Source organism: Colobus angolensis, unplaced genomic scaffold (genome assembly GCF_000951035.1).
Source record: "Colobus angolensis palliatus isolate OR3802 unplaced genomic scaffold, Cang.pa_1.0 Scaffold75, whole genome shotgun sequence".
In the NCBI taxonomy this organism is placed as follows: domain Eukaryota; kingdom Metazoa; phylum Chordata; class Mammalia; order Primates; family Cercopithecidae; genus Colobus; species Colobus angolensis.
In genome coordinates, this window is record NW_012121265.1 from 6155891 (window position 1) to 6182387 (window position 26497).

General features: G+C 43.8%; 1 protein-coding gene across 1 annotated transcript in view; it reads right to left on the reverse strand.

Moving 5' to 3' along the window:
* TCF7L2 (transcription factor 7-like 2 (T-cell specific, HMG-box)) overlaps positions 1–26497 on the reverse strand; it is a 220612-nt gene that overhangs the window by 103384 nt on the left and 90731 nt on the right. The window contains exon 5 of the mRNA XM_011927924.1: positions 25048–25149. Coding sequence (XP_011783314.1) covers positions 25048–25149 — 102 coding nt within the window. The remainder of the gene's footprint in view (positions 1–25047; positions 25150–26497) is intronic.

The window sequence follows — 26497 nt, forward strand, 5'->3', positions numbered from 1 at the left end:
TTAGAGGTGACAATGGCAATCGACAAGTTTAGTTGCAAGGCCTACTGTTCACCAAGTCTGGCTAGTCACTTGTGCTTCAGCTGAAAAATCAATGGGCAGGCCTAGAGGGGGGAAGAAATTTCATTTTGGGAATGACAAAATATTTTCCCAGGCCCTCAGCTGCTTCATTAATGCTTGCCTTATTTGGAGAAAAAGAAACCCGGCTGAAGCATCCGTGGAAGTTTTATATGCCGTGAACTGGCAATGTTTTGGAACAAAAAACAACTTTTGCACAAGAGTACTTATGGCATCATTATGGCAATTTCCAAGACTAGCTACAGTGCTTGCCAGGTAAAAAAGGGAAAAGCTGATGAACAGTAGTACCTTCACCAGCAGCACAGCTGAAACAAGAGGGCTTTAGAATAAATCTTGGTCCATGTGCACGTTTATGGCAAAATAACCCATGTGCATTTGCCTTGTAAAAGTGTTACAGGTAGGCATACTTATATAATTTATTTAATGTTCTTTAACATCCATGCTTACTTGGGTTTCGTACAATTTATTAAGCTTTCAGTCTGGCCTACAGAAAAAGGAAAAACAGAAGCAGATGTGAGCCTACTACCCATATTTTCATGTTCACCAACCTCCTGCAGAGCACGGAACCAGGTGGTAAATACCTCTGCAGCCACCATTCGGGCCTGGCCCCTCCCTGTCCCAGCGGAGGCCAGTTCCTGACAGGTATTAGGGTCCTTGCGGCTAGCTTGAGTGAAAGAATAAACACTTCAAGCAAGAAAATTGTGATGCCTGACTGGAAGCCTGTTAGATATCCCAAAAGAAACAGTCCTTCTTCAGGAGATGAGAGGCAAAATGGCACGGACTCCGCCTGACTCCAGCAAGCTCTTAACAACCTCCTCAAATACCAATAAACGCCTCCCCTTCCTTGCAGGAGTTCCCTAGACTTGTCTATTTCAGGAACCTCACTGCCTTTCAGGAACCTCCTCGAATCTGCTTGGATGACATATCATCCATCCATCCAACAAAACACACACACACACACGCCACATCCATGTGCACGCACACATTCACTCTTCTCCCACTGCCTACTCTTCCTCATGCCTGGCCCTTCAATTTAACATTTACCAGATCTCTTGGGACCTTCCCCTTTTCCTAAAGAAGAACTCTTTCATTGCTCTTTTCTTGGCTCCTTTTTCTTGTTGCTTTCTCCACCCTCCGGCTCCTTGGAAGAGGCAAGGAATCAGCCGGGTGTGGGGGTCTCAACAGAAGCATGCCAGGAGGACAGGGAGGACTGGTGACAGCCTCAGATAACAGAATCAGATTAATGTCCCATCCGGTGTCAAGTTTCCTTTGGCCCTCAGAACTCACACTCCTTCCTGTGTCCACCAGGTTCCCATCTCCCACTCTCCTCTCCTCTCCATCCCTCCCTCCCATCTTCCCTCCAGCCAGAGTACTGCCACATTCCAGGGTCACCACAATCTCAATCCATTCACCAGCACTGTAAAATGCCATGACTTCATTGTTTAAGAAACTGGGAGGACACAAGGAGCCTGTCTTTTGGCCCAACATAAAAGCAGCCACATAGTTTGGTTGCGGGCCCCCGGAGCCCATGACTGTCAAAAAGGAAGTTTATTAGTAAATACAAGCATTAGCCTATCATCAGAGAGTATGTCTCCCTAAGGTCAAATTTACAACCCCAAACACTACTCCAAGGATATAAGACATATGTAGACATCGGGTGAGGCGAGTGTCATGAGCTTAGAGCTATTTCTTGAAGTAGGGCTTAGGAGGGTCACCCACAGAGAGATTACAGGCATGGTATAACTTCACAACAAAAACACTGTACTGTTTGCAAGCACTCTAGTAAAAGTAGGAGACAGAGAATTGAAATTCAAAGTTTGTAGGTCCAGAATTCATTCCATGCATTGCTTCCTTGAATGTAAAATGAGAGACTTGATGCACAGTCCCCAACTAATTATTCATGATACATGAGTATCTATAACACACACACTCTCTACCTTTTGTGGCTGTTAATGTTTAGGACAAAAGCATCATGCCCAATGTATTATTCAGTCTTCGGTAGTAAAGGCCTCAAAATGAAGTCCCCAGTCATTTATTAGGACCCTGGAGTGTCCCTTGGGCTGGAGACCCCAGGGGGACTGTGACAGACCACAGAGCCCTGACCTCCAGGTTCAACTTCTTCCCCAGCTTATAGTAAAACACTTCATAGATGCTTAATTGGGCCGAATTTTACCTAGATGGCAAAAACTGAATAATTTGGCCTAGAAAGACTAAACTATCTCTTAACCATTACCTGTTTATATTCTAACTTGCCACCCTGTCCCCAAAAGGTGGTGTGTGGGGGAAGGGGGAGACAGTACAAAAAAAAAATGTAAAAAAACATGTGCAGTAGCCATAGAAGAACCACACAAGAAAGAAATGCGACCAAAAGCAGCAAGAGAAACTTCCACATCAGGAAAACGTTAACTTCTGTTCCTTCTGTGTTAGACCTAAGGGCTAAGGTTTTCACGGAAACCTTACGTGGTCCATTTCCTCGTAGCTAACACAGACGTATTTTGTGAGCACTTGGGAATCGAGAGACAAGAACTAAGCAGGCACCAAGGAACTTCTAGTTAAGGAGGAAAGCAGCCAGTTATCCAAGAGGATGTGGCAACAGCAGAGGTAGGCAAAGAACACAAGGGTTTGAGGAGGGCCTTCTGCAAGTGGCTCCAAACTTTAGCCTTGGAAGAGGTGATAAAGGGCTGGTTCAGTGGCTTCGTCGTGTCAGTCATCTTCATGGAACTTATTTCTTCCACAGTCACACAATGTCTGCTGAAGAGTATGTCCAAGCAATTCCAGTCATGGTGTAAACTCACACTTCTGCTCTCTACACCCTCACCCCCGACCCCAGCAAAACTTTAGTAAGAGAAATCGCCTTGCCTTTTGTTAATAATAAAATAAACAGATGTAGAATGACAGTGTTTGCCACTTTCCTTTTATTTGTGCCATGCTTGTAAAGCTCTCTTTACTTCTAAGTCACCAAAGAGATTCTTTTAGAAACATCTTCTAGCTCTTAAGGAACAGAATGAAAATCCTGACACTCTCGAGAGGGCAGGCGTTGCCAACTTTTAACTCCTCACCTGCTAGTGCGTTCGCCAGCGAACAAACTGGGAATTCCCTTTGTCAAGAAAAAGATCAGAACGTGAACTGTACAGTTCCAGGGGAGGATCAATAACCGTCAGAGGGAAAAAGGGAGAAAAAGCAGGCACTTAATTCACCGCCCTTTCATCTCCACGGAAGAGCAAATTTCCTAGGTGACACGGCCCTCCCTTGCCTCCGAAGTCTGGTCCAACTAAGAACGTGTGAAATATTTGTGTGATCTGCACCCTTTCTCGCTAATACCTGTGACAATTATTACATGTATCCTCACTCATACCTGGACATAAGAGGGAAATTGGAGATTGAAGTTTCACAAGTCACTGGAGAGATTAATCCACCTGGGCTGAGTTTATGCTGTTCCCTTAAATTAAGGAAATGCATAGGAAAGTGACAGCATTACCTACCAAACATCCCAAGTGAAGGAGAGGCAGGTCTCCATGCAGACGCTGGACCTCAGAACACACTCTGTCCCAGCAAGGCAGAGAGAACTGCTGTTATCCATAAGCTCTTCGTGAAATGACCAAAAAACACAAGTCTCCACTTCACCAATGGGGGACCATGCCAGCCGGCAACCAGCCTTGGGAAACTGTGTCCCCCAAAGCATCACTGAAAGAAGTCATGAGGTCAAGAGCTTGACCTTCACTGGTGGGGGAGTGACGGGTGGTGCAGGTAGGGACCACAAGGTTGGAGGCTTAAATATTTGAATAACAGATTCCAAGGGAGGAGGGTAAACGCACACATCAAGTTTGCTCGTGGATTTCCAAGATCTCTCACATCTGTGAGATAACCAAGGAGCTCACGATCCACAAGCCCTGAAGTCCTCAGGCCTCCCAAATAAAAAATGCAAGATTTTGCCTAGATGTGACAGGGTTCTGAGGCCGCCAGGACTCCACATGGGCGGTTACTAGGTCATCGTCACACACAGCTGCCTCACACTCAGCCACGACAGCCGATCCAGCCGTTGCGGGCGGCATCTTCTCCTTGGGGACACAGCCTCTTTACAATGACACTCTTCCCTACGTATTTCGGGCATTCCATGATCACACAGCGTATCAATTTATGCTTCCGCATCTAGAAACACAGTCTTCTGGGAAAAACCTACTCTTTTCGGTATGGCTGGGGAGTTATGCCCTAGCTTGTAATTTGGGTTAAGGAAGTGACTTCCTGACTGACAGGAAGCAGGAGCCGAAGCTGACTTTAGCTCCCTGCAAACCCCTGGCTTGGAGAAAAAGCCTGAAGTTCTCCAAGAGAAGACAGCTACTTATCAGGGAATCTTCCAAGAACAGAAAACCTCTCCCCTGACCACCCCGCCCCCCATTTATTAAAACAAGTTTATCTAACAAACAACCCGAGTGCATTCGGTCCTGAAGAAGTAAGCTCGGTCGCTGCTTTTGCAACAACACAGTCCTTTTAAGGCTTCTAAGGACATGATTACCAGTTGAGTTGTGAACTTTGCCCAGATAAAGGCCAATATACCAGGCTTTGCTGTTTGTTTCTCGAATCAAGTAAATTCAAGTGTGAACAGAATTCTGGATCTCCTCTGTGCCTCCAATTCCTTCTCTCAGACATGGTTACTTCCTGCCCCCTCACCCCTTTATCACTAAATGCGTTTTTATGGAGCGTCAAATACATTTTGTTTTTTAAAATTCCAACCACTTAATTTTTATTCTATCTGAGCATTCTGAAGAAGAACAAACACTAACAGGGTATCTGCTGAACGGCTAAAATGTAAATGTTATCAGAAATCATACTTCCTTTCCTAAGCCTACTGTCCTATCCACCGGTGGCGGATAATCTACACGCCAGCAAGCTTTAAAAACTGACAATATGCAAGGCTAACATTCAAATTTAAAAAGAAACACCCTGCTGTTCCTTCACGCACACACACCCCAAAAATGGTATGCAGAAATATGGAAGTGAATGGCAGATAATTAAGGAGAAAAAAATCTGCTCTTTTCCTATCACTTACTGACACGTTTAATAGTTTCTAAATAAAAAACGTGATTTTCTGTCTTTTTTCTCCCCTTCTCCGGGCAATTTCCCAGCCAGCTTTGGGCAGTAAACAGTTAATATTCCACTCTCCCTGCTGCCTTGAAAACCAAAGGAACAATTGAGACATTGTCCAGTGAACAAGACTCCCAGGGACTGACATTTTTGTTTATGTCCCAGTTCTCAGACTGTCAATTTCCACTAGGCACGTTAAAGCCTGACCCGCGCACCAACACAGTCCACTGTGAGCTGAAAGGGCTCCGCTTCATTTATTTTATTAAAGCTTTGGTGTCTGTTTTTGATTCAAACTCCAAACCTCCCCAACCCCCGCCTTTTCCCCAGAAAGTTGCCTCCTAACTCTGAGACTGTGTTGCAATTCCTTCTTGGAACACTTTGCCAAGAAAAGTAACAAAATATTTTTGAATACCAATGTTTGCACGGTTTTGCCAAAAAGGGTGGGGGGTGGGAGGAGGACCTGAACAAGTGGCCCAGCCTTGAAAGCCGCATGTTTTTATGGAGTTTTGAAAATATTCCGCTGAAATGATATGCAAGCCGGTACCCACGGTGACCTAACGTCCAAACTCTGGCACTTCAAAAACATTTAAAAGTCCTCCAATGCATCCGAAAAAAACCAAACTTCGGGTTCAAAAACAAAAAGCGTACATCAATATTTTCCTCCCAACGATGCCACCGCCTGACAAATTGTCTGATTTATGGCCCTAAAGCTTCCCCTCCCCACCCCACTTTCCTACTCTTTTTATCCCCCCACCCCCACCCTTTTGGGGCATGGAGTGGGGGTGGTTGCATTAGTGATTTCACAGGTTTGGGGTCCTGCTCCTGACACTTTATCTCCATGAAAAGCATACACAGCAGTGAGCACCGTTTCCTGTTTGCAGAGTGGGCATTAACTAAATCACACCCTATGCAGCAGCTACGGAATGCAAGAGCATATGGCATTGTGCAAGGATTTACGGAGGAATAAAAGCAGCGATGCTGGCCTGCTGCTTACTATCAAACCCTGTCACTCTGTGCTTGCGGGTCTCTCTCTTTCCCACTGGCCCAAGCCCACCTCTCCATACTAAGGTACAGCACACACGCACGCGCACACACACACGCGTGCGCGCGCGCACAGCTCACGACCCAAAACCTGGAACTTTTACAAGGAACAGGACACAGGAAAGCCACATGGATCCACCTCCCTCAGACTTATTGCTCAGATTGGAGACACAACCCCTTCTTTTCACAAATCCACCAGGAAGCAAAAGGAAGGGGCTGGGGCTATGAGCTGCCCGGAGGATCACGTTGTAGAGCCCTCAGGGACCGGACACCAAAACCCTGTATAAAACCACATTTTCCAACGAACCATCCATACCTTTCTTTTCCCTCTCACCCACTCCAAAAACAGCATTTGGCCATCTTCCCATTGCAGACTCTTTGTTTAGAATTGAGGATTCTCCGCCCCCTTTTCATCTCTACTCTAAAGGGCCTCTTCAGACCTATTCAGAGCCTCCTCAGGCTCCCCAAGCTGGGGCATCAGACACTGAAATAAATGGTGATACTTTTATGGCATATTTGAATGTAACAAGCCATTCTCTCCCAAAAGGAAGCCCTGTTGGGCAGTCACAAGTTGTTACTGAACCAAGGTTGAAAGAATCCCTAGGGGCCAAAGGTAAGATTGTAACATTTACAGCCACCACCTTCCTCCCCCTTTAAAGGCCCTAATGAACCTACATAGGGCACACGCAAGACATTAAGTTCTTCCTGCCAGAAGCTTCTAATTGCTCCATGAGGGTCCCTCTAGGCAAGCACCACAGCTCCAACACCTCCCACCGTTCACATCTTATTTTGGTTCTTCCCAACCCTCCATCTGAAACAGCCCCTGGCCCGGTCCCTCTCTGTTCTACTGTCCTGCTCTTTCTCTGACATGGCTCCTGTCACCATGTGAAATTACCTTGCCCATTTTCAGCTGACAGAGAGCACAGAAAATAAGACCTTAGCTACGAACTGAATGACCACTGAAAAGGTCTGGCTTTCCACCTGTGAAAAGCCGCCTCCCTTCCCTCTGAGCCTTAGTCTCTTCCTCTGTAAAATGAAATAGTAATGCTTAGCCCCCAAAGGTCATAAGGATTAAAGTAATATATCTGGAACGTGGCACATCCTGTTAAGTAGCCAACAGATTTATTTCTATTTTATTATTTATTAATGTATTTAAATTTTCCCCTATTACTTATTTGTTTACTGCTTTTCATCTCTATGCCTTCCCCCCACACCCTGACCCCCAACAGAAGTCCCATAAGAGCAAGAATATTTTCTTGCCCACTGATATATTATTCCCAGGGGCCAGGCTCAGTGACTCACGCCTATAATCCCACCACTTTGGGAGGCTAAGGCGGGCAGATCACCTGAGGTCAGGAGTTCGAGACCAGCCTGGCCAACATGGTGAAACCCCATCTCTACTAAAGATACAAAAAGTTAGCCAGGCATGGTGGTGCACGTCTGTAATCCGAGCTGTTCTGGAGGCTGAGGCAGGAGAATCGCTTGAACTCAGGAGGCTGAAGTTGCAAAAATATATATTCCCAGCCTGTCTTGTCTCCCCATGGGTTATCACCAAGTATGTGTTTACAGGGTAGGAGAGACAAGAGGAAGGGAGAGAAACCAAGCCAAATGTCTGGCTTCTCAGTTTGGGCAACCAGTAATCACTGTAATGGTCATCACCTACTCACAGCAACTTTCCTCAAGTGACATAAAGGGATAAGAACAAATAAAAAGATCTTCATTGGTTATAAGTGGTTTGCGGTCTTCTGACATACACAGAGCAGATAGCATTTCAGTCCTGGCCTCCTATTTCTGCACACTTGCTGGAAAACGCAGAGTCTGGGAGATGTTTGTAAGAGACTGCTCTGTAAAGGCCCAAGGCAGGAACTGTGCCCCAGGAAACCGCCCTCAGCTACCCACCAGGCAGACTCTCCCAGCCTGCCCATCTGAGGCAATGACGCTTTTCCAAGTGGCAAATGAATCATGTCAGACCAAAAGCCATTTTAAAAGTACACTTTGTAAAAAACCCATGCTACAGCACATTTCATTTATTAATTATGCTATGGATTAGGGATCAAAGTGGTAGAAATCTCAGTGTACTCGAAATAAATGGCTTTTGTGGTTACCTAAATCCTCGGAGTCCCCTGGAATGTAATTCCTTAGGCAAAAGCAGCTTCCCAGACTTCTGGCTCCCCCCCCAATAATATGGGGGAGGGTGATTACTCAGCATCAGACTTGCATGATGCAATTATTTGGGCTTTTAACGTTTCGGTTACATGAAATATGGAACTCTTCCTTTTGAACTGCCCTCCTGGCGATGGGTTTTTAGTTTCTATTATTGAGTCTCAGGCTCTTCCCCTTCTTCCTGTCCTCTACCCTCACTGCCCCACTTCCAATTAGATTCAAATTAAAAATAACATATAAAGATGTTGGGATTCAAACAAATCCCAATTCGCAAGAAGGCAATGGGGTGCAGTATTCAGCAACGAGCTTTGTGGTCAGAAAGGTCTGGATTTGAATCTTGGCTCTGCCACTTACTTCATAAATTATCTAACTGCTTTAAGCTCTGGTTTTCTTGTCTCTAGAATGGGGATAAAATTGCTTCAAGAGGACCTGTTGCTAAGACTGATGAGATAAAATACAGAAAGCTTCTGTCCCAGAGTCAGGAGCCCAAGACCTCGGCAGTACATGACCAAGAATTATTTACTGCCCTAGCACTTTCAAGTTTTCCAGATATGGGTCCAGTCCACAATTTTTGTATCTTGTTCTAGGTGAGTTGCTTTAAATTATATTTAAAGCCTAGTTTAAAAATCAACCCCTTGCTTAGATTCCTACCAACGAAAACTAATTTCCTTCAATGTGACTGTTGGAGAGCAGATGTCCAATTAAAATCTGAGTTCCCGCATCAACTCTCTGTAGAATTCAGAGCTACTTAAGAGTGGGTACAAAATAAAAGCACAGAGGAAAATACAGATGAATTTGAGGATATTAAAATTTAAAACTTCTTTCTTTCAAAACCCATCTAAAGCTAGGCACAGTGATGTGCACCTGTGGTCCCACTATTCGGGAGGCTGAGGCAGGAGGACCTCTTGGTACCAGGAGGTGGAGGCTGTAACACACTATGCACTTTCCTATGAATAGCCACTGTAATCCAGCCTGGGCAATACAGTGAGACTTCATCTCTAAAATAAAAGATAAAAATGAAAACCCATCTAAAGCAATATTTTAAACCATCACAGCCTAGAAAAAGTATTTCCAACACATATAATCAAGTTTTCAACTTATATAAAGAGCTCTTATAAATCAATAACAGAAAACTACCTGATTCTTTAAAATGAAGAAGGCATTAAACCAGGCAAGCCACAGAGGATAAAATAAACATATGACCAGATGCTCAACCTCAGGAGTCATCAAATAAATGCAAATTAGGTAAGATGCCATTGCATACCCAGCAAACTGGCAAAAATTTCAAGTCCAACAAGATCAAGCATTGGTGAGATTATGAGGAAAGAGTTTATATGCTGGTGATGGAAATACTCATTGATCCAATCAACTGATGCAGTTGTTCTGGAGAGCTTAACAATAGCATGTGAATTAAAATTAAAACCAGCAAACCAATGCCCGACCAATTCCTCTACTTTGGTATGAATCCTAGAGAAACTCATATATAGGTACCTACGTACACTTGCCCAAAGGATGGTTATTACAGCATAGTCTGTAATCTTAAAAAACTGTAAGCAACCTAATTAACCATCAATACAGAAATAGAGAGCTGTAGTATTTCCATACAATACTACATAGCAGTTAAAAAGAATGAGCTAAATTTCAATGTACAGTGTAGATAAAATTCATATGTAATGTTGAATAAGAAAAGCATGTTGCAAAATAAAAATTTAAAAATAAAGAAAAAAACAAAAGAAAAACATGCTGCAGAATGTTATGTGGAATGTGAAGCCACGTATGTAAAAGTTAAAAACCACTAAGATTATTTATAATACATAGGTTAATATAAATAGATGTTGAAAAGTATAAAAACCTGAACTCGGTTTTCATATTAATAACAGCCTGGGAGGGAAGAGCATGGGCTAGGAGGGGAAAAAAGATTAATAATTGTTATTTTAGGTGGCATGAATGTGTTTGTTATCCTTTGTACCTTTCTGCATTTTTTTGTTGCTTTAATTTTAAAAAGAGCTAGAGAGCAATCAGTCTCTCCTGTCCTGGAGAACAGACAGAACAATCAGATATAGCCACTTAAAACAGGGAAGCCCACCTCTGACTTCTCTCCCCAAAGCTTGTCAGTGTGACAAACTTTGAGACAGACACCCTAAGGGGAACTGCCAAACATCATGGCAAACCCAAAACACAAAGATCCAAATTCATACAAAAGATAGATCAGGGAGTGACTACACATGGCGTTAAATGATTGGCGATTTAAGAGAAATGCAAAAACCTTCCGTCCATTGTAACTTACCAGAAAGATTTGTGATTTACCCGCAAGTTTGCAGACACACACGGTATAAAAGGACGTATAATTTGGGATGAATAGAAGGCTCATTGTGATGCGTATCTCCCTTTTTTGGTTCCTTTCTTTTGCCATGAGTTCATACCTTTTCCTCCTCGGAACCCACAAAGCCTCACTTCCTCAACAGGAACTAACAGCATCACAAAAGAATGACAGGCCTCCAGGTTCCCTGGTGTAGCCTGACCGGCACCAGCCTGGTCTGGTGTCCGGAAACCTGCCTCTCCCCGCCTGTATGTGTGCCTGATTAAGGCAGCGTAACACGGAAGGGTGACAGCCCTGGCTCTGATGTGAGACTGCTTGGGTTCAAATTCCAGCTTGCCGCCTCCCAGCTGTGTGACCTTGAGTACATCATCTTCCCCCCAAGTCTCAGTTTCCTCATCTGCCAAATTGGGATAATAACAATAGCTCATTCATAAGGGCGTTGTGAGGATTACACCTGACAACTTCATAAATTACTTAGAAAAGGCCTGGAGCTAGTAAGTGCTCAGTGAACATCCAGTATTACCATGATCTTCTACTTCTCTATCCATTTCTCAAGGCATCAGTTCCGTAACTATCAAAATGAGGCTTTTGTATCACTAGACCTCTACGTTTTCTTTCAACATGTGAATTCTGGGATTAAGTCTAATATTAAAAGAAAAATCAGGAACACGGGAGCTAGCATGAGAGAGAACCAAAGCTCTGGTCTATCATTTGCAGACTTTGTAGTAACTGAGGCTCCAGGACAGTGTATGACAAAAAGCTCCCAAAGCCTCATCCCTCAGCTTCTGTTCTGACCTCTGGTATCACACGCCTGCGCCCAGCAGGATCCCGACAATCCATACCCTTACTCCATATCCAGCAGGCTCTACTTTGCCAACTGAAAACTTCTGGAGGAAATTCACATAGGCATCCAGACACCAGAGCACTTAGCCAAGCCCAACCCTGCTGGCCTCTGTATGCGCTGCTGGCCACCCCTGGAGTCTCAGCCCATTTCCCCCAAGCCAATGGCCCGCCCTCCCGCTCCTTGACAAATGTCCTCTCTACCCACTCACTTATTCCACACAGACATCCAAACACGCACTAGCTCACCGTATGTCCTTACTGCCTCTCAATGGGTTACATTTTTCAAATTATGTTCCAAAACTTAACCATGAGATTGTTGGGGCATTAGAGCTGTGCCTGTGTCCTATGCCAGGCTTGAACTCACAGTGTAGCAGATAAATCGGGAAGAGGGCACCATGGGTTTGCAGCAAAAAAGAATCAGATAAAGAAGTTCATTTGCATATTTTTAAAAAGAACAAAGAACTCCTCTTCTTCCAAATTAAAAGTTTAGATAACATTGAAGTTATCACTCTCTTAGAAATACCTTGATTTTTATATCATGCAATGTCTAATAGAAAGGTGGGAGGAAAAGAGAACTGCAGAGTTCACTACTGAAGCCCAGTTTCAGTAACTCTCAGAAATATGACTAGATCCACTGCAATCATTCACAGGTAGAAGCCTCAAAATGAATCCACGCTTCAAGCTTGGCCCATGTGTCATGTCCTCAAGACACATGGGTCATGGAGAGCAAAGAGACATCCCAGCTGTGGGAGGAACAAAGTGGGATACATCAAGCCAGTCGAGCCACAGTCCAGCTCCTGAGCCTACATCCTTTTCCTTGGGTACATCCTCATTCTGGGTTTGGATGAAAAATGTTCCTTTCTCCCATCGTTTCATTTGGAACAAGTTTTTAAATGGTGAGTCAGTAGGACTTTTGTTCACCAGGACATCTAAATGGACATTTGACAGGGCTCCGATAGATCCAGTAGGGGGCTCAATTTCTGACACTTTCCCAAAAAGCTCGACTGCCTAAAACAGCAATGACAGCTGTGACACCTCTACAGCCCTCTTACTCTCTCCTCTTTCAGCCTTGGCAGAAATTAATCCATCAATGCATCCTTCCCCTGGAGGCCCTGACACATACGGCCTCAGAATCTCTCTCAACACACTGCTCCCAGCAGACGCCACCCAGCCTGCAGTCCAGGTACAAACACTGCACTTGGCTCAGAGTCCTCGGATCGACACTGTAGCCTTTCGGAGCTGCAGGATCTTCTCACAGTTTCTGTGTGTCTTAAAGGAGAATGTACAGAACCTTCATCAAATAGTGAAGTTGTCATAATGAGTCAAACAGAAATAAACAACTGTATGCTCATCTTGCCACCAATTTTCCATGATTTAAAAAATAATGCTTAGAGTAATACAAATAAGTGTTAATAAGTAGAGGAGACTACACGACACCTCCTTATTTATGTTATTACATTATTGTGACCTTTTTCAACTAAATTTCATACTATTAATTATCTAAGGGTTCTTCAGTTGTCCCAAGGAGCAAAAATAAGAGAGCTTTAGGGCAAAGAGGAATATGTTAAACAGAAGGCAGAAAAGAAAACTCTGAGATACCAAAAATATGAAAATAAGAATTTCACAAAAATACCTAAAGTTCATTTTCAGAATTCCCCAGAACCACAGGAGAGAATCACGGAAACTCCTTTTTTTCATACCAGCCTCTCTTTAGAAATCATTTGTGGGGGATGATTGTGTATAATAAGTCTCCTTAAAACAGTCCTCAGACGAGCACAAACCAACCTGTTCTTAAAGAAAGCAAGCATGCTCTAATCTTATAGGGCTCTATTTATGTAGCGATAGAAGAATCAGTTCAAGTTCCAGCATTTTTAATTCAAAAGCATTAAAAATCCAAAAGAAAAAGCATGTCATTTTTTATTATAAACATAAAACTTGGCAGACTATTAGTTAGAATTCCTTTGGTTGTAAGGGACAGAAAACTATCTCCAACTTCATTTCTTACTGAATAGCCCAGGATTGGAACTGGCTACACAGAACTCCATGGGGCCATAAAGGCATTTCCGCCTCACCCATATTTTACCCTTCTACAAATGAGGGTCCTCTACTGAGTCAGGGGTGTGTGCATATATATGTGTTTATGTATGTATGTGTGTGTGTATTTGTGTGTGTGTGTGTATGCATGTGTATGAAGGCAGTTGCAAAGAGCCAGATTTAGATCCTCTCTGCGTGTAAAAGACTCAAAATAAGTATCACATATCTGCTCCTTGCCTAATCACATTTGCAACAGAACCAAATGGAACAAGGGAAGTGTAGTTCACCACAATGAAAGAGTGAGGGTGGAGATAGGAAACGGTATTATCAAAAAAAAAAAAATGTGTAGAGACAGATGTCAGCTTCAGAACCTTATTCCACTTTGAATGCCTGATTTCTTACGCTGGGAGTTCACACCTGGGTGTTATTCTCAATACCTGAAAACAACTTCATAATTTAAGGGAAAAAAAGCATAGGCCAGGCGCGGTGGCTCACGCCTGTAATCCCAGCACTTTGGGAGGCCGAGGTGGGCGGATCACGAGGTCAGGAGATCGAGACCACGGTGAAACTCCGTCTCTACTAAAAATACAAAAAAAATTAGCCAGGTGCAGTGGCCGATGCCTGTAGTCCTACCTGCTGAGGCAGGAGAATGGCGTGAACCTGGGAGGCGGAGCTTGCAGTGAACCGAGATGGCGCCACTGCACTCTAGCCTGGGCGACAGAGTGACAGAGTGAGACTCCCTCTCAAAAAAAGCATAATAACGGCCAACTCAGTGCTTTTCAGAAGTGGGATGGGAAGGGGCTTGAGGAAGACAGTGGGAAAGATGTTTGGCCATATTCTAAAAATGGAGATGGCCTCTCCCAAACTCACTTATTAGCCTTTGACAATGTCTTGCCTTGGTCACTGTAATTCTGAGTCTCAGACATTCCTTCATTTATGAGCTTTGGCTGAAGGGGGCTGCTACCTCTTTCCAAAAAAAAACTTTTTTTCCTGAGTTCCAACTGAATCATCCCAAGAGTTTCACCAGAAGCCCTCTGCCCAGTCATGTTCCCCTTCAGTTACAAGACACTGTTTTTAGACTGTATTTTCTACCTCCGCCCATCAAGGTTGGTGTCTCCTTTCAATCTGAAACGGCTGGGGGGAAACACTTCTCTTAGTGTGTTCTTCAGTTGGGTCTAACTTTCCGGGAACAGTCAGAGGTATGGCGCAAAGACAGGACTTGATAACACCTCCACCTCGGAGACAATGGGATGGATCAGTCCCCAGGGCTGTGCTGCTCTCAGCTTTCCTTCCTTCTTCGGCCTTTTCAAATGCTTGCTGTTTTTTTTCACCCCAGCACCTGAGCAACACAGACAGTGTCCTTGTGAGAGAAACAAGCAGCTTGTGCCCTCAGAGCAGGGAGACAAGAGTAAAGCCTTTATCCCACTATTTGGACACACGGTGACCCCATTTCATTCAAGGCTAGGTGATGCACTTAACCACGGTCCAGGATCCGCTGGCTATGCAGGCTCGGGCTAGAAAACAGACTGCTTCACACCATCCAGAGCTCTTCAGCAGCCTTACATTGCAGTCAGGCTGCAACTGGACACATGGCCTGCAGGGCTCGGATGTGGCACAGCTGGAAAGCATCCAGGTCCCACTCAGGGTACAACATGGAAAACATCAGCCACCCCTGCTGGATGAGCCAGGGTCTGATGAACAGGGGCTTGCTCAGCCTGCAGACGACCCCCAGCCATCTCTCCTCCACCAGCACAAACCTTGAAGCATGGCCAGCGCCTGGGCTTAATGGCATCTAGGCTCTCCATTCTAAGCTCTTGGGTCTCAAAGCCCCACCTTTCAATCATGTGACAGGACAAAGTATCTGTTCATCGCTGCTTTGGGCCTCTTTCCAGAGATAAAATTTATCCCGACTTTCAGTATTGAGGTCTGTGATGTGATCTGTCTAAGGCTTTCAAAAGCCCTCTCAAAGTATGGGAATGAGCTGTGGAGACCAGAGATGGATGATAGGCTGTTACAAAAGTAGGGAGTAAGAAAGAGACCAGCAAAGACACTCTGGTGACATCCAACTGAGAGATGATGGCACTGGACTCCAGTAGTAATGGCAGAGGTGGTGATAAGCGGTGGATACCACACGCACTTTGAAGGTAGAGAGGACACGCTTGGTCCTGTGGGATGGGCTGGTGGGCTGAATGTGGGGTGTGAAAGAAAAGAGCAATCAATGATGCCGCCCAAGGTTTGAGGCCTAAGTAATGGGTCAATGTTGCTGAGCTTTACTGAGATGTCGAACACAAGGAATCACAGGTTTGGAGCTAGGGAGAGAGTGCACTAAAGACGTGGATTCTGGGAATGCTAATTTCCTGTCTATTTGGCATTCAAATGGAGGCCGAACCTGGCACTCAGAAGAGAGTCGGGGCGGGGATGGCAGGTGGCAGAGATGAGGCAGAGGCCTGAGTAATTATCAGAATACGGTCATTCTTGCCTGGATATTCCTGGGCAGCTCAGCTAGCCTGCTGAATTTGCACATCCTTATGTGTAAACTGGACATAGGAATACACTTTCCAAGCCAGACCCCTATGGGTCCCTTGCGCCTGAGTTTCCAGTACACCTCGAGGGACAATTCTGAAATCCAATTGTTCTCTCTTTTTATGATAATTAATTTAAAAAGATGAAAATCTGACCTGCAAGCCATTAACAAAACAATCATCAAATAACTTCATACAGCCTACAACATCATTCTTAAAATGTATCTATTGCCCATAATCAACGGTCAAGTCCTAGATTTCCAAATTGGGCTCTCTCTTAAAGAGCCAGCGGCCCCATCCCAGGATTCCTCAGAAATAGACAGTTTAAACCAAGACAGAGGAGAGATAGGAGCCCTCAGCCTGACTTTCTGGAGCTTTTGTGCAACCACGTTCCACATAAATGCTGCTGTGGCAATTAGACACGCTCCACTGTGAGCTGGAATGTATAAGACTGGATTAGCAAGTTACTGGCAAACCATGCAGTGTCATAACCCAAAATTACGTTTCCCCAAAACATGCTGCCCCATCAGGTAGAAAGTAGACACACGTCCACGCCCTTGTGCTAACCAAGATGGTCCTGAACACTTTCAGGTCATGATGAAGTCACACTCATTCCAAACAAAATCAACTCCAGTCCCTAACCAGAGACTGGTTTTCTGCTTAATTAACGAAGCACCATTGTGGGAAGAAAGAGAGCCACACGTGAAGAAATCAACCACAGAGTTCCTTGGCTTCAAGAAACTTACAATCTGGTTGGAGAAGCATACCCCATCCACAGAGTTAATCAGCGAGACAAGAAATGACAAGCAGGACAGGCTGGGTGCCAAATGAACAATTTTGTTTTATTTACTGGAAAGATAAACATAGTCAAAACCATGAGTGTAGCTCTAAGTAGACGCACATTAATTTAAAACAGGCTCCCACGCTTTGTAAACAGAGCAGGTGCCGAAACAAAAACAGCTTTCCAAAGTAGGTCCCAATCTTGCCCCTCTTGCTGGGAAGAGCTCTGCAGTGTTAGGAAGTCCCACTCTAGGGAAGGCCTCCAAGCCCCCTGCAGAGTCAAGATCCTGCCCTAAAGAAACTCTTTAACTTCGCCTACCCCAGTGCTTCCCTAAACCTATTTTAGGAGAGAACCCTTTTTTCCAGTAACCTTGTTAACATTCAGCGAAACAAATGTCAGGAAACGCTAGCCCCAAGCTGAGCTGCCAAAGACTCTTCCCCCAAGCACAACAGGCCCCAGCTTGAGAAATGGTCAAGAGCTGATTTGAGAGGCTGCCAGCCCTCCCCACATTCATTGTGGGCTGACCTTAATCACAGGAGCCAACGGCATCTTTGACAAGTGGGTACATTTTCCCAGAAACATAACTCAGGGTCACAATCCTGACCCAGCTCACACATAGCATAGAATAAATAGTATCTGTGCCCAACAATATGCCATGAAAACAAAGATAATAGAACTAAAAAATTCTGCAAAAAATGTGAGGTTATAAGAGTATACTCAAGACCTCTAAAATAGTCCTAAATGAACTGAGTATATTCAGGGGCTAAGGTACCTAAAACATATAAAAGTTATGCTGTGAATCATCTAAAATAAACAGCTGACCGTGAAGCCTACCAATCATTCAAGAAACCATCATTTTGTTTGCCTGTTTTGAAGGTGGAGGACCTGGGGAGGCTGACTTGGATGGGCGGGGTCTCTGTTCTAGGGCAGGGTGGAGTTACGGGCATGTCTCTCTCCAGGGAAGCTGAAATTTTTTTGTTATTAAATTCCCCAGAGACATTAAAATCATTCCAACCATAACTCTCTTACGTACTGCCGGTAGTTATAAACGTTGAGAACTTTCAGGAAAATTATCTGTGGCTATGTATCAAGAAACTTTTTAACACTTTGTTCTTTTCTAACTTTTGTCCTAGGGGTCTACCCCAAGAAAATAATAAAAGGGGAGGGGTTGGGGGACAAAGATATATGCACAAAGATGATCATCACACATCATTCACAGTAGCAGAAACAAAAGGAGACAATCTAAAGACCCAACAATATGGCATTGATTCAGTAAATTGGGGTTTAATCATATTATGGACTGTTATGTGGTTATTAAAAATCCTTAAGCATTTTAATGACATAGGAAAGTGCTTATTAACTACAGCAATTTTCATTTTAAATAAACAGAAGGTTGGAAATACTGAGCACTATGAGCTCAAGTATGTTAAAAACAAATATAAATATTCATACACTCAGAGGAAAAAAGGATAATTTGGTATATTTCTAAAAGGAAATATACCAAATTATTCATAATGTAATCTCCGAGTGGTGAGATTATGGGCTGTTTTCCAAACTGTCTACAATGAACATAAAGCTTATGAATGAAGAAAGCTACGTTTAAAAATAAATTTCACTTACTTTAGAGGTAGAACTTTTAAATACAAAATTAGCAATTCCCATCCTTAAGTAGTCTAAGATACCAGTCACTGATGAGTTGAATTACAACTAATAATCATTTTGAAGAGAAGACCTGGGGGTTGCGAGGAGTACAACAGCTACCTTCAAATTGTCAAGATATGTAACTTGAAGCACAAGCAGAATTAAATGGCAAAACATGAATTAAGGAGATGAGCATTTCCAGGAGAGAGAGAGACTGCAGCTCCCTAAAGGCAGAACTCTCTTAAGAGTTCACATTGTACCAAAAAGAAACGGTCTACCACCAGGAGATAGAGCCCCCATCTCTGGAAGTGTCCAAGAATATCAGGGGAAACAGACAGCTACCAAACAGTGCTGAAAAAAATGGGGGAGGGCAGTTGGTGAAATGGCATGTGATTTTAAGGCCCTGAAAATCGTTGTGATTCCAATATGCAGAAGCTACAACTGAGGTCACACAATCCTTCTTGATGGGATATCTTCTATTGCCATGGTGTCACCTGCCACACCATGGACCCAAACCTCAGGAACTTCAAAACTCTTCACCAGAGGACAGAGCTTCTGGGAGGAGAGAAGGAAGCTTTGGACATCGGACCATGGACTCTATCATGGCCCCATGTACGCTTTGGAGTCTACACCACCCACTTCCTTCAAAGCACCACTGATCCCATCGACCGCTTCTTCCCCACCAAAAGATAACCTGATTGTCTGGTTCTTCCTATTAGGTACTCATAGTTCTCCTTATAAAATAAGGTTTTGGCAGTGCCCGAAGGCTTGCTTTATATCCTTAGACAACACAGACACCCTGACCACAGCCCTGACTGCAAAATGGGAAAGTTCTGACTCAGTGGCTGCTAGGAAACACAAGTCAACTCTTTTAGAGAGTCTGGCTGAGTCATGATAAATGAATAAAATAAATAAAAACAAAGTATATATGCAGTAGAGAAAGTGGAGATAATCCAAAAGTAAAAGATTTTAGATACTCAGTACAGGGTCACACCCCATATCCCCCAAATGTCCTGCCCGCGGAAAATACGCTGGCCCTCCCCACCATGTGTCAATGAGCCTTTTGCAGTAGTCACAGCATTACACCCAGAAGCCCAGTCTCTGGCCACCCTGATGCATGTCCCACTCTCCAGTGAAGCTAGCAGGCCTCCTCCAGCCATGCCCACCACTCCCAGGTGGGGATGGGGTTCCCTGGGATTCCCAGGGCTCCAGGCCACTCTTGGTACACCACACACATTGTGCTCTAAGCGCCCACTTAATTGTCTCTTTCCCAGCTTCTCTGAGGTGGTTGAAAGGATGGTGTGCTCTGGAGCCAGGCTGCTTTGTTTCACATCCTGACTCCCGCAACTGGGCAAATCCCCACCTCCCTGGGCCTAGTTCCTCCTCTCTCTAGAATAAGGGTAACACAGCCTCTGAAGCAACTGGAACAAGCCTCCTGTAGGAAGCGCTACAGTCTTTGTTGCTGTTATCGTTCATCGACTCCGCTCTCTCTCGGTGTCTAGAATGCTTTATCCCACACTAAACATTTGCAGAAACAACGAATGAATCAATCAATGGCAAATACAATCTCTCCAAAAAGACAACGCTTCCACCCCAAACCTGCTCCTCCTCCAATACTCCCCATTCAGTGACGCATCTCCAGCTACCTACCTTTGACTCTCCTTTCTCCCTCAATGCCAATATCTAACCTACCAGCAAGCTCCACTGCTGTTTCCTCCACATCTCTATTTTCACCATCCCTGCTGCCAGCTTAATACACGCTCCTATTGAAACAGCCAACCTGCTCAAGTGATTCCCCAGTGTCAAATCCTCACCATATGCTGCACCCCACGTCACTCTCCCAGAGCCCCGCCCAACCTCTAGTCTCCTACCTGATTTTCCTACCTCTGTCCAAACCAAGCACTTTTCCCTTGAGGACTTTCATACATGTTTCCTTCTGCACACTCCCCATCCCTTCTCCTGTCCCTTCACCAGGCCAACCCCAATCAAGTCTTCAGATCTCACTTTTAATGCAATTTCCTCAGGGAGCCTCTCAGGCCTGTAATCTCCACCAACTTCTCCGCTGAAATCAGGTCCCCCTGGTCATAGCCTCATGGGCCCTCTACTCTTTGAGGGCACCTGGCGCAGGGCCTCCCACAGAGGTAGGGGCCACCGTGACTTTGCTGGTGCTCAGCAGGCAGCACAGAGCCTCCCAACACATGCCACATCCCAGCAAGCATCCAGAATCCAGGTCAAACATCCCATCGAAACAACACATGTGTTTAATAACCAAGAGGGTGCTCTCTAGGTAGTGTTTTACAAAATTAATTATGGGTAGGTTCCCCTGAACTCTTCAGAAACAAAAAGCAAAGGTTCAGCATGCCCTCTGAGCTTCCTTGAAAATGCACAGGGTAGATGGCAGAGACTTTCTCTGAAGCTCTACCCATCGTGCATTATTTCGTGTTTTCCACTCTCTTGCAGCATTTAAGCAATAACAACAAGAAAAGTACACCACCACGGTCTGGCAGGCTTTGTTCCTCAGGATTCAGTCTGCTTTCTTATCCCACACCTCCATGCTCATTACACAACAAAACACACCAGACCAAGAAGCACAAAAAATCTACCCCAAGGTAAAATTCTACATCGACTTCAAAAGGAAACCCCCAAGATAAAACTGTAGGAACTTTTGAAGCCTTTTGCCATTTTGTAAGACATATACTATACCAAAATACCACCATTTGGGGTACAGAATCTTTTTTTGCTGGATACAAAGGAGGCTAAATGAAAGTCTTTGTATAGCAAAGACACCAGAGGTGGCATCCAGGGAGCGGCTCCTAACCCCACAGCTTACCAGCCAAGACTGACTCAAACTCTACCACTCAGCACAACTTAGCTGCTTGGCACTCATTTTGTAAGAGGGAAAAAGGGAGCAAAGAATTAAAAATACAAATTTCAAAACTCCACCAAGAAAGAAAAAGAGCTTAGTTATGTGAATGCGAAAATAGGATTGGGGAGGCTGGGGGGTGGGGGTGTCTTGGAACTTGTGGCTAATGTCTCCGAGTTGTTAAGAAGTCCATGAATTTGTCGGGGGGGTGTGGGGAGGGAAGAAGGGAGAGGGAAGGCGGGGAGGAGGAAGGCAAAGACTAATTCCTTGTATAAACTCCCAGTTTGGGGCCAGCCAATGAAGACATCATCCCTGTTGGAATCAATTTCCTCTCTCCTCTGAACACAGATTAGGAATCACTGGATTGTAACAAACGAGATGCTATATCAGCTACAGGAACTAAAATTTGTGGAGTCTATTCTTAATTGAAATATCATTTGATAAGTTGATCTCCACTTGTTAAGAACATTTATTCTACACATCAATTTTTTCTAATGTGGTAACCCACATACCACATGAAAATAATCCAATCAGATTAAAATAGTCCAGCGAAATGCTCTCAATTCCCATGTGAAGATTCTGCCCCAAATGGGTACTGGAAAAAGTTATTCTTCTTAGCAATCTGTGAAAGTTGTAGTTTCGAATGATTAATAATAAACACTGAAAACATCCCTAATTCTCCAAGCAAGACAGTAGAAATAATTATGAAATAGCTTGGCCCAAAACTTGCAACAATTCCAAATTTCGGAGAAATTAGGAAGCAATCCTTAGACAATTATTTTGAAACATGTCTGATGAAACACTGTGATGTGACAATGTCTGACTAAAAAGAATGAAAAGCAAAGTGTGGGCAAGAGCCCCAAGTGTCTGCAGAAAAGTTAGCCCTTCATCAGCGACTCCAAACAAGAACCAGACCCTCTGGCCGATGTTTGACTCTACAAAGACCCAAATGATGTATCAGCCACCATTCAGAATGCGCCCTTTACAAACACAGACACACCGTACCAGCCAAGGTACAGCTGGTTTTGGTTGGCACATTGCCTTACATTCAGCAAAAATATAATCATAAATCTGTAGTCTCAAGGTGTATGCATCCTCCATCCCCAAAACTAGAGGTGACCAGGTGGATGGAGGTCAATAACACAAGGCCTTTCTTCCACTCTACTTTCCTGTCTCCCTCAAATAATTCCTCCTCCCCAGACACCCTCCTTCTCACCCCTGGTGTCAGGTGAAGACTGCAGAAAAGCCCCATCACAGGGCTGACTCACAGAACCAAAATCATCATTCATGACAAGCATTCAAGTATTTCACAACGGTAAACCACATTTGTCCTTTTGTCCAAGTTCATGGCTTTTCCCTTCTCCCCAGCTCCCAGAGCCCACCTTCCTCCACCAGCCCATCCCCTCTAGGCAATGGCCATTCCCAGGTCCCTTTAGCACAGCAGAAAGCACAAAAGATTGTAGGACAGTTGCCAGTTGTGGCTGCTCTGGACAAAGGTCTCCAACTACAAGATGGTGTGTATGCCCCAGGGGACTTGCTATGGGTCAACACACCTGCTAAGACAAAGCAGAGGAAGAAGGGGCCTAAGCCCCCTTGCTGCACCCCTGGCCAAAATCCACACAGGCTCTGGAAGGAATGCTTTGCCATCTCCTCCAGATCATTAACTTCTACATAGGAAAATGAGATGCTTAGGGCCTAAGTTGTGGCAACTGTTCTTGTGGGATTTGGGGTGGAGAATCATTGCTCTATCCAAATGGACGAATCCCCACTCTTGCACGGGGGTAATGCCCCCTGGCATGGGGCCCACAGAGCCTATGCCACAAACACAGGGGCTGTGTCCACTCTGAACTACTGCCAGGATTCGCATATTCTCTCCTCACTCAAAGAGAGAAAACAATGAAGAGATTTTAAAGATAATGTCCTTTCTCTGTAACTAAAAAATAAATGTGGGAAATTCCCATCAACCATTGCCAAAAGCAGAAAAATAAATTTCACAGCCTGGACCACGCTGGGAAATTCAGGGAGGCGGTAAAAGTGAAACAGGCTTCTTCACTTTATTCTCTAGGTGTCTAGAACTGTCACACTTTTTAAAAAAATCTCTGTATGTTTGTTAAGAACTTTTTTTAACAGGGCATTCACTTTCAAAGAAACCTGCATTAGAACCCCCAACTAACAACTTCTTTACACCTATGCACTGTCCCTGACCATGACCCAATTTACAGTCAGCAAAACAGAACCAACCACAGCAAGTTACTTTCACCTCCCGTAGGAGAGAAGACACCACAAGGCTCTAGAAAGGGAGCAGAGAACTGGATCCAGGCCTTGCTCTGGCCACTGACTCAGCGTGTGACATTGGGCAATTCACTTAAGGCATCTCTGGGCCTCAGTTTCCTTTTCTGAGGGCACGTTGGGCCTACATGATCTAAGGTCACTTCCAGCCCTGAAATTTTGACCTTATAGGAGCAGACGTAATTATGAGCATCCATTTTATTGTGGAGTTGGAAGAAAGGGGAAGCTTCTAGCAAATGTCAATCTTCTTTCTACATGCCTCGTTTATACCATAGAAAAGAAGACATTGTCACAAATGATGACTCAAACTATGATTTTACAAAAATAAGTTATTTTGTGATATATACACATACATATGACAGAGGTATAACTCATTAAATAACACATGTTCAGTTACAGCAAGCTCCAAAATAAGGAGGCAGTTAGCCCAAAATGGCAGAATGCATCTTAAGATTTTTCTACTTAAGAAACTTGTTTTGTGATTTTTAGAAATTACAATATAGAGGTAAAATGTATTTATGATTAACATTTTGTGATACTTAAATGAAAAATACATGATTGATTCATGCTTTGCATAATTCTACCTGTCATGGATGGATTCATTATAAAAATGTGCCTTCCATTAATTATTTCAAAAGCATGAAGTCCAGCTCATGATATATAGAAGGGAATCTTCAAATAAGGCTGAGCTATCTTCTCAAGAGGTTAATTTATAAATTCCACTCTTAGAGCCTACAAAGCCCTAAGAAAATACATTAAAAATATATGTAGACACACACTTGTAATCTCTTAGTACTAAAAACAAATGTTTTCTCTATCGAACCCACATACTTTCAAAGTCATAGCTGTACAGATTAAATTCCATTTTAGCCTTTCTAAGTTCATTTCTACTCTAGGTTTACAAATCAAGCCAGCCCAGATGAAATTTTTCTAATGTTAGTGTAGAATGTTAGCAACAAATATTAAGATAAATTGGGGGAGAGGATAATAGGCAAGTTTCAAATCCAGGACCCCCTTTTGAGTTTTCTAATTCCCTCTTCTTCACCTCACCTCCCCTGAATGTATTTTTATAACTGCTTTGATACCACTTCTAGTCTCCTCCATACCATAGTGATTGTGTCCCATAAACTAGAGCCCGCAAGGCTAGATTCTAACCGAATACATGGAAAAGAGTGGAGGAAAGGTTTGTAAAATTTCTGGGTAGGTTACAATCATTAAGGTCCAATAGCAGAAAATGAATACCTTATAGACATAGGCTATATCCAAGAATATTTCCAAAGAAATTTGTTTAAAGAAAGAGAAAAATGACAAATAAGGCCTGTTATCATCAAAAAAGCACTTTCTTTTTCACCCCCTCAATAAAGGAAGCCATCATCTCTGGGAGGTTACTTACGACAATGTGTGCCGGCGATGGGGACCGGGCATCCTTGAGGGCTTGTCTACTCTGCAGGCTCCCTGCCTGGACATCAAGCAGTGGCCATTTCATCTGGAGATACTGGCGAGAGGAAACAAAAGTGAAATGGAAAACAATGAATTCAGAAAGTAAATGCAGAACAGCTAGCCCCAAAAATAACTGTGACATGGGTCAGAAACTAAAAAACATACAAGCATGCAAATAATCATTAAAAAAAAAAAAGCATGCAATACCAATAGGTTCTTCCTTAGAGCTCAAGTTCAACAGGTACACATATAGAAGATTAATGTTACTAGCAACTGTATTTTTTATCTTTGCATTCAAACTACAGGGTAGCTTCAGAAAAAAATGATTTCATTGCTACTACCTTAATTGGGTGGGAGGTGGAGGGCAGTGGGAGAGGTGGGGAGGGAGAGGAATATAGAGCTATTCCAAAGGAAGTAAAACACAAATCTCAAGCCAGAAGTGTCCTAGGAAACCATCAATTCCAAATCTGCTCCTTCTCAACCTCTGTTTTTCAAATGTCATCATCCTTCACTTTAAAGAAAGTCAAGTACATGTGAGTAGCTATCCTTTAGGTAGCAAAAGCTATTTGAGTACGGTGAGCATGCAGTTCCTCACACAACCCAAGTTTACTCAACAAAAATTACTTCTTGGTAAAAGATGCACGGTGCCAGACACAATGTATACACTCACCTCAAAAGACCAGAGGAATGCTTTAGTATGCACGGGTTTACCGTAGACATAAAAATAAAGGTGTAAGTCAATTCTGTCTGTCCCCACCTTCCTCCAAACTAGGAAATGAATATACGGCCCAAGGGAGCTCCTTCTGTCAAAAGCAATCCATTAGCTTTCAGTGAGATCTGAAGATGAGTTGCCCCAGTTCCTCATTTTGCAGACAAGGTAAAATGAGGTGAGGTGGCTTCCCCAGTCACAGAGGCACTCAGCCCATGTATAAGAAACTCTTAGGCATTTAACTTCCATTGGTAACACTATGACAGTTTCACTCAGGAAACCAAACAGAACTTAGACACAATGCTTAGAAGCACATGGAGACGAGCCTTTATGTTTCCCACGACAAACTCACTAATCCATCAGTTAATGAATGCTTGGAGGGGATATAAGGAGACATCTTGGTCATTTTGGAGACCTCCTCAAGCAAAATAAATGGCTGGTTTTAATAGTAATTCTATAGAAAACTTTACTCAGTGAACACTGAGTACTACTTGCCTTGTGTACAGGCTGTGACAAGCATTAGGAGACACAAAGATGTCTGCTCTCATGGAGCTTGTGCCAGCATGAGGAGCCTTACAGACACAGGTAAATCAAGACAGAATATGGTGACACTGTGATAGAGACTCAGGGACTCAGGAACTCAGGAAATGCCAAGAAAGATGGCAGAATTTCTGGGACACGAGACTGGGGAAGG